General features: G+C 38.2%; 1 protein-coding gene across 1 annotated transcript; it reads right to left on the reverse strand.

Moving 5' to 3' along the window:
• Positions 1 to 4,392: 4,392 nt before the first annotated feature.
• Positions 4,393 to 5,164, reverse strand: LOC121496287 (spliceosome-associated protein CWC15 homolog). The gene has a single exon (XM_041764729.1). It carries the CDS (start codon positions 5,148 to 5,150, stop codon positions 4,455 to 4,457), a length of 696 nt encoding a protein of 231 aa, XP_041620663.1. The 5' UTR covers positions 5,151 to 5,164; the 3' UTR covers positions 4,393 to 4,454.
• Between the last annotated feature and the right edge of the window lie 4,141 nt (positions 5,165 to 9,305).

The following is a 9,305-nucleotide window of genomic DNA, read 5'->3' on the forward strand; positions in this document are numbered from 1 at the left end:
TCATGCAAGTGGCATGCTCAAGAGTGAGGCTAAATGACAAATTTCTTGTTTTTAACATCAAGAGTAGATACATAATAGCATTAAATGCTAGCTAGAGTAAAGTGAAATGTCTGACCTCAGCACTGAGAAAGCCCTGTGGAAAAAAATACTTAACATAGTTTCATATGTTAAGTAATCCTTAGAGAGTCTTTCTTGAAGGGCTTTAAAATAAAGAGGTCTAAAATGAAAGAGAATACTGATTTTCAAGAAGAATGGGACAAATGCTGAGGTGTCAGATGTGGGATAAGTGAAAATAGACTACACAGTTAGCAAACTATGGCCTCCAGACAAAATCTGTCCATCACCCATTTTTGTAAATAAAGTTGTATTGGAACACAGCTATGCTCACTTACTACATATTGTGTATGGCTGCTTTCATGCTACAACAGCAGAATTGAATGGTTACAATAGAGATCACATGGCCTGTAAGGCCTAATATATTTACTACCTAGCTATTCAAAGAAAAAGTTTGCTGAACTCTGGAGTGTTCTATATTAAAGGTTCTCAAACTTCAGCAGGTATCAGAATCACCCGTTAAAACTCAGATTGCTGAGTCCCCTAGATTTTCTGACTCAAAATATCTGGACTAGGGCCTGATCATCTGCATTTCTAACAAGTTTCAATGACCACACTTTGAGAACCATGCTTTAAGTTTATACTGAACCGATGAACCTAGTAAGAGTGATTTAAGGAGAGGGGAGAGGAAGAGTAGTTGATTAATTAAAAAACTGTTTGAGTTGAAAAAGAAGAACACATTTGGGCAACTTATACTACCTGATTTCAAATTTAATATAAAGTAAATAATCGAGACAGTGTGGTACTGTCATAATGATAAACTACCAGATTAAGAGAACAGCATAGTCTAGAAGTAAGCCATCACATATACAGTTAACTGATTTTTGACAAAGATAAAAAGGTAACACAATGGAAGAAAATATTGTCTTCTCAACAAATGGTGTTGGAACATTTTGATGTCCATAAGCAAAAAATAAATAAATAAACTTCAGTTCACTCTTCACACCTACATAAAAAAGGAGAACAGGTTTTTCTTCATGACTTGTAGGAAAGATAAACTCGGAAGCAGATTAGGTCAGACACTGGTGCATGAACTACACCTCAATGTTTATACAAGAAAGAACATTAAAAAAGAAATTTGACGGATGTGATAATACAGTGCTCTATGCCATCCATTCAAACTCTGTATTAGTATCAGGAAAAAAATTGCTGAGGCTCTATCATGAAGAGTACTCAGCCTAAAGGTGAGAAAACAAATTTTAACTTTCAGTTAACACTTTAGCAAAAGAAACTATTCAAACATCCTTAAAGAGAGAAGATACTGGGATCCCTGGATGGCTCATCCGTTTAGCGCCTGCCTTCGGCCCAGGGCGTGGTCCTGGAGTCCCGGGATCAAGTCCCACATCGGGCTGCCAGCATGGAGCCTGCTTCTCCCTCTGCCTGTCTCTCTCTCTTTCTCTCTCTCTCATGAATAAATAAATAAAATCTTTAAAAAGAGAGAGAAGATACTCTATTTTCAAGTATTGCTGAATGAATACCTTACTCCATATGACTCAGCCACCCCATCACCACCCACCACCATGTAGAATTTTGCCAACTACTAAGGATTTTGCCACCATCAGCCACAAAGTGTATTTGCCAATGCTCTGAAATCTATTCCAGGATTCTCTAATATACAGAGAAATCCCCCTCATCATGCATTTGTCAAAATGTTGACAGCACACAGGACTCTATGAACTATGTACCCAGAACAGGAGAAAAAGCTAAAAGTAAAGAGTTAATTAATTGGCTTTGAGGTGTTGGTTAAAACATAGTTGGACTTGAGTTTGACAACTATATATATGAGGGACAAACAAATCCAAAAGTCACCTGAATAATCCAGGCCACATGATTTCATCTAAATTAGACCAGACAATTATGCTGAAAATAAGTTAACTAACTCTTTATTTGCCTGGTCTAAGGGAAATATGAGTAGAGAGAGATGGTAAAATAGATAACCCCGGAGCAAGGAAACACAAAGAGGGAGAACCAAGGTCTGCTTGCCAAAGAAGACTCCACACTTGAACTGAGTCTTAAAGAATGACTGGTATTCCCATTAGAGGTACTTGTGAGGTAGAGAGGAGATGGAGCTGTGGAATGGGCAGGGTATGTTAGACAAGAACGTGTTCAGAGGTGAGACAAAATACAGGGTAATTTCAAGAGGAAGCAACTTCTGTGTATTGGAAACATGAGGTACCAGAGGGTGTGGTGGGAAACAGGACTATGATCAGACCATGATCTCCTTTTGTTCCAGACTGAGGCAAGCACACCTCACCCATGTAGGCACCTTTACCTAGAGGAGTGATGTTATCAAATGTGTGTTTTAGAAAGATCATGTCACAGGCACTATGAGAGGTTTGATGTGACAAAAATGGAGGCAGGGAAACAAGTTAAAAGGTTTCTATAAGAAAAGAGACTTCAGATAGGACAGTGGCAATGCAAGAAAGGGGAAAAGAATAAAAAGTACTTAAATCTGGGGGCACCCAGGTGACTCAGTCAGTTAAGTGTCTGACTCTTGATTTCAGCTCAGGTCACGATCAGGGTCATGAGATCAAGCCCCATGTTGGGCTCCATGCTGGGTGTGGAGTCTGCTTGAGATTCTCTCTCTTCCTCTGACCCTCCTCCTCTCCCCACATGCAGGCACACTCCTGTCTCTCCTTCTCTCTCTCTCTCTCAAAAAAAACTTTTAAGTACTTAAATATAAATATTAATTTGATTTGAATTATTTGAAGAACTTCAGTCCACAATGTTAAGTGATTGATTAGATTTAAGGAACAAGGGAACAAAGAGGTTTTTAAGATGATCCCCAAATTTCTGGTGTGGGAAAATTAAGTGAATGGTAGTGTCAGGGTCAATAATAAAAACACAAAGGGGAGAAGTGGGTTTTAGAAAAAAGATGATAGGCTGACTTTGGCCATGTGTAGTTTATGATGTCTGTACTATTTACATGTGTGTTTTCTCGGTATACATTCAAAAATAGGGCCAATAATAAGAGTAAACTTTACTAAATCCCAGGCATTCTTCCAAGTACTTTCCTTATACAATTCATTTACTCTTATACAACTCTATAAAAGACACTATTATTACCTCTATTTTGCAGATGAGAAAGTGAGTTTCAGAGAGGTTAAGTGACATGCCTGAGGTCACAGAGCAAAAGTGGGTTTCAGAGCCCACTTTCTTAATCTCTAAGATATCTAGCCAAACTCCTTCACTCTTCTAGTGAGTAATTGTGATTAATCCAAAGTCAGATAAATATCTAGTATTAGCTAGAATTAATTTTGGTAGTCTGGAAATTAAATGTGGGTCCCCTATGTAATTAGTAAGAATTCTACTTTTAAAATACACTTCCCTTTGAGTATTCAGTGAAAAACAAACTCATAATTCCTAACAAAAATTAAAATAATACATTTGATTAGCTTTAGAGGTTAGGGAATCAAGTAAAAAGAGTGAAAATGTATTTTATGTAACTACTATACATATCCATATGAGAAGATGTCATTAGTCTTTCTTTTTACACAGAGAAGGAAAGAAAAGACTAGTGTGCCACCAAGAGTGTGTCACATTGTGCTACCATATGTGGACCTCTGACTTTTTTTTTTTTTCCTACTTCCCAAAGTTTTATTTTGGTTTGAGGTTAAACTTCCCTAGGCTCTGCATCTCAAGTGTGCCAGTGGCAAACTACCTCATTCAAGGCACATGGCCGTTGAGTATCCAGGAGAACGCAGGAGAGCCACATGTTCCCTGGGCATGCTTACGGAACAGTTTTGGGCCAAGAGGAAAAAAAGGAGCGCTTACGGAAGGGAAAGATGCTCCATGCACCCTCAGACATGCACTCAGGATGCTGAGAGCTCGATGATCCTCTTCCATACCAACATGTAGGCCAAAATAGAATGCCTTTCATCCTCCATCACACTCTTAAAAACACCATCGGCAAAAACACAGAGAAGGTATCACACATTAACTGACCTTAAATCAATGTCAAAGAAACAAGAAGTTGATGCATAAAGAAATACAATTCACAAAAGAAAATGTGCAACGTTTTATAAGCTGTATACATTTCAACAAAAAAAAGTTGGGGGCACAGATTTAGATATTTCGAGTTTTGAAAATATTTATTACAAGAAGATTCCCTTTCTCATATTAAAAGGAAAGCATATTACTGGAAATATTCAGAGGATGGAAACCAGGTTAATCCAATTCCCAAGTCCTCATCAAATAAAGTTATCAATAAAGGAAAAGATAGTTTGGAACTTAAAATGAGGGAGGCCTATGCACAATTTAGATGGGGAAAGAGAAAAACAGAACAAAGTGAGAATGATCGTTTACACCTTACAGTCTTTAATTAAGCACATAAAACTGTACTATTTAATATATTTCTCCATGAACTTTTTGTGAAATTCAGATCGCAGTGTATCATTTACAAATCTTTTGTCTTTCTTCTGATCATCTACACCTTTTGCACAGTTCTTGAAAACAACATCATCACCCCACCTTCTTTTAACTTTGGAGTTGGCCTGAAGCTGGGATGGACCAGTGAGATTAAGGAGAGGGTTTCCACTCAAAATGTTTTCCATACATATTCTTTCTTCTTCAGTTTTCTGTTCTTGTTCCTTCCTGGCCTGCTCTTCAGCTCTTTCTTTTTTAATTTTTTCTAGTTCTGCAAGAAGAGCTGCAGTGTCGTCATCATCACTCTTCTCTTCAAAATCTTCATCCTTGTCTTCCCCATATGTTAGAGGATCATCTGCATCAAGGTTGGCAGCAGGAATCTGGTCTAACCGAGGCTTCTTTGACACCGATGAGGAGGTTGTATGTTCTCTTGTTGGATAGTCTCTGTTTTTTTCTCTTGCAGCAGCTCTCTCCCACTCTTCCAGCTCTCTCCTGAAGTCACGGTTGCAAACCTCTTCAGGGGCATCCTGAGTAGTTTGTCTATATTTTATCTTTGTATGAGAAGGTAGGTCTCTACTTGAGTACTGCTTTGAGAGTTGGCTCAAATCGCCTTCTCCTTTTCCTCTTCCACCTCTTGCAGGTTCAAAAGTTGGCCTAGCTGCTGTTGTCATCTTTTATGCTGCTACCCTCCGGCGGCACACGTCGACCAAGGTCTAGTGCGACAGCCTCCGCAAATCACACAGACACCATGACGACTCTCACCTCCCCATCTCTGACTTATTTTGGTAAAAGGACCAGTTTTTAGTTCATTCAGTTTTTTCCTTAGCTTTATTGTCCATTACAGCTTTTGCTCAAGGGAGACCCCATCTACCCAGCTACATCCCCTTCCTCCTTCCAGGTTACTATGATGCCAGGATGGACCCACTGCCACCAAGGCTCCCAGCCTAAGTCAACAGTTACCTGGGGAAGATGGTTTTTTAAAAGATAGCCTGAATGTCATTTTCAAACTGAAGAATCAATAGAAATTACACCTAGTTGAGGATTTTACTCTGTATAAAAAGTTTGGACAGAGAGGAATGGGTGAAAGAAGACCTGAGCCCTAGTCTTAGTTCTGCCCTTAACTAGGGGTATGACTTGGACTAATCACACAACCTCTCTGCATCTGCTTTATTTGCAAATTGAAGGCCTTGGATCAAATGATCTCCAAGTTCCCTTTCAGTTTTATAACTCCATGATTTTGCAAGATTCCAAGTAACTTCCTTATGTCCAGGCAAAGGGAGCCCCTGTCATGGCACCCATACTTTAGAGAGTCCCTAAGACTAAGTGGATGAGCCTAGCCGTGTACCAAGCAACTAGGACATCAGAATTCTCTGTGCAGTTGGCACTGAGCCAGCTTCCAGGGGCTGCTGTTGCAGAAGCTGAGACCTGAGCTTGTCAATGCAAGCTGAAGTATCCACTTGCTTGGATGGATATAGGGCAGGTGAGAGGGGGGTACAAGCTGCTAACTGGCTATCTCTCCTACCACAAGCTGGCACCAAATTCTGAGGAGTCCACAACCTGGCCTTCCAAGTCATTATAATATTAATCGGTTAATGTAGGAGGATGAAACTTAATAGTTTATTAGCCTGATTACAACTTTTAAATATTTAGATATATGCTGGGTGCAATATAATTTGTACTGTTGCGCTGGGTGCTGAAAATATTAAAGATTGCCCTAGAGATTCACCTTCAGGAGTCTAACTCTTCAAGCTCTATAAGTTTCAGTTAAAACAGGTATAAATAATGACACAAGATATGGCTGAGAATGGTTTGGATGGGACATATGTACATTAATTTGGAGTTTAAAATGAATTGCCATTTTCCTTCTCTCAAAAATAAAAGATTAGGCCTATTCTTAAATGCTTTAAGGTCCCTCAATTATTGTATTGGCACTTATAGGCCACCATAAATCAATTATTTGTACATCATAAATCTAACTTTAAAACAATAACCATTAATAACCATTAATTAATATTGAAAATCTGGTTATATAATTTTCCCCTTTTTCCTCCTTTGCCACAGACAAAGAGAAAACAGAGTTTAGAGGGTGAAATCTGGGACTTCAGACATATGCTTCCATTAAACCACAGGGAATCTTAAGGGTCTCCAGGAGCTAAAATAAATTCGGTGGGCTTTATTGTGCCACGTATCTAACCTAACTCCACCAAATGCTCAAGTTCATGTTCTCTTTCCAGCTTGCTTGCTCTCGCTCTCATTCTCACACTCTTTCTTGCTTTTACACTCTTTTCTACATAGAGTTCCTCTTTGAAACTCCTTAATGCTAATTGGCCTCTACACTGATGCTGGCCCTCTACACACTAGCTACTCAAGAATCTTTCCTTTAGTAACTCTCAGCCTTGCTCTCCCCAACCATGTCCACCACCCCGTCACCAGTATTTCTTTTTGATTTTTCCTGGCCTATCTCGCAGTTCCCTGATCCCTGAATTGCATTCCCCAGAAATGCTAATTCTAAAAACCAGTGGGGGGTCACATCCAAGAGTATTCAAGCGCTAAAACGCACCTGATGTGATTTACACAGGGCACATGAGAAATGCAACTTATTACAAAGGAATTTTTGTAGTTCAAATTTCAAGCACAGGAGAAAACAATGAGAAGATTGTGTGCGGCCTTCAGGTATCATTTCAGACACTTTGAATTACACAAGAAGAGAGTAATCTTAGTCAACATCAGTTCCATGCTTTATACTTATCAAAATAGGCTCAGATTCTTAATCTAAGACACTACTCACAACAACCCTACAGGTAGATTATATTTTTTTTTCCATTTTACACGAGAAAAAACTGAGGCTTAAAGAAGATGACTCAGCAACGGAGACACTCAACCCAGGTTGTAAGCCTCCAAGCACTCCTTCAGTTATCCTTAGGGTAACCCAACCAAGGGGCTTATGTTAGACTAAGGGCTGCACTGGACAAGGGGGCATTTGCTTGAAGTCTTAGTGTGTGACCTTACACTTTTTGCCATTGATCAACTGGGAATAAGTCAGTTTACTGGCCTGGGAATTTATCTAAACCACTTTGGAGAACTGTTCCATTCTGAGTACTAGAAGGAATTGTACTTATATCTAAGGAACAGATTAGAAACTGAAAGCATGATGTCAGAGGCAAAGACCATTAAATTTACTACATCCTCAATGTATGAAATTAAGGATGCTTAGTAACATATAGTGGTGAAATCACCACATCCAGATTTTAAAAATAATAATAATATAGTTAAAACAAAAGCAAGTTCATTAAAAACTAATCATGTCCTTCTTTATGTATTAAGATGAAAGCTGTGAGTGATGCTTTTAATTATAGTCCTGATGTTTTAGTTGCTGAGCAGTTTATTTAAAGTGACAGTATCACTTTCTTATTACATAATTACTACTACTGAATTTGCAATATAAACAAATACGAGACAATAATTCAAGGACAGCAGGAAAATTGATAGTACTCATCAGCTAATAATCTTAATGGGTTTATTGCAGATTGCTGATTCAGGCCTAATTTAGTTTGAGAGTTAACTAGAGGGAAAAGAGTCACAGGCTCACTTCTTTGGCAGGAACTGCACCTAAAGTCCTCGTGGTGTTAAAGACAAAAAAAGATTCAAGGGAAAATCAGTGTCCACACTGAAAATCAGTATCAATACAATTTTCCTATTCCCTTTAAGCTTGACTATATAACTCTGAATATCCAAAACCAATGCAAGGATGTGAAAAGCAAATAGGATTCTCATTAATTAATTCAAGGAGTATGGACTTAGTCCACAATGTTATGAGCTTTGTTATAAGTAGTAAATACCCCATCAAAAAAGGCATTAAAGAAAAAAGGCAAGAAGGCAGATTCTTACACTGAGGGAAAGACTTGGTCTCTACATAGTTTTGAAGGTCACTTCAACTTTAATGTTCTGTGATCTCAGACTCAGATCTTAATCTATTAAATCCAATTCCACCTCTGTAGGTATTTACGAAAAAAGTAGTCTTACCTGGCTTGAAACATGCTAGACATTTTCCTATATGCTTTAAAAAAAATATTAGAAATGCTCTGTAAACTCTCTTAGAATAAGGTATGGTCATCTTGTATCACATACAAGGAAATTTTGTTGGTAAAATTTTGGTAAGAGATGGTTAGAGCTAAGAAGCTGTCAGTCTCATGAAGCAAGGAGCTAGGAGTTTTACATATCATGTTCCTTTTATGAGGGTCCCCAGAGAAATCATATTGTATGCAAACTTCAGAAGGCATAGTCCTTGCTTACTGAACAACCCACAACTGAAGCTTCAAAGAGATCATCTGAACCTCATATATAACCCCATCCTAATATAAAGACAGACTTTTATATGTTCACAATGTTCACATGTACATTCAAAATAACCAATAATGAGTGAATAATGATTTTCAGCTGCAGGAGGTGATGACAGGCTTATTTTATTTTTCATTGTTTCTTTGAACCTAACAACTAAAGATGCTGGCGAATTACTTAATGCAAGATACATTATCCTACTCCAGCCCAGTAACTGCCATAAAAGCTCCCATATCTTCTGTGCTCAAGATATCTACTGAGAGTCCTCAATGTTCTAAGCCTTAGGCCAGCAGACAGAAATGTTTCATTTCTCTGAACAGGGAGAGTGCACACTGAGGTTCACTCTAAAGTTAATAATAATGAGCACTGCAGCAGTTAAAAGTTAATATTTGGAAAGAACAACAATAATAATGAGATGCCACAGTTAATAACTGCAATAATAATTATAAGGATTATAAATTGATAAATTGTAATAAATGGTTCAATAG

Source organism: Vulpes lagopus, chromosome 7, assembly GCF_018345385.1.
Source record: "Vulpes lagopus strain Blue_001 chromosome 7, ASM1834538v1, whole genome shotgun sequence".
NCBI lineage: Eukaryota > Metazoa > Chordata > Mammalia > Carnivora > Canidae > Vulpes > Vulpes lagopus.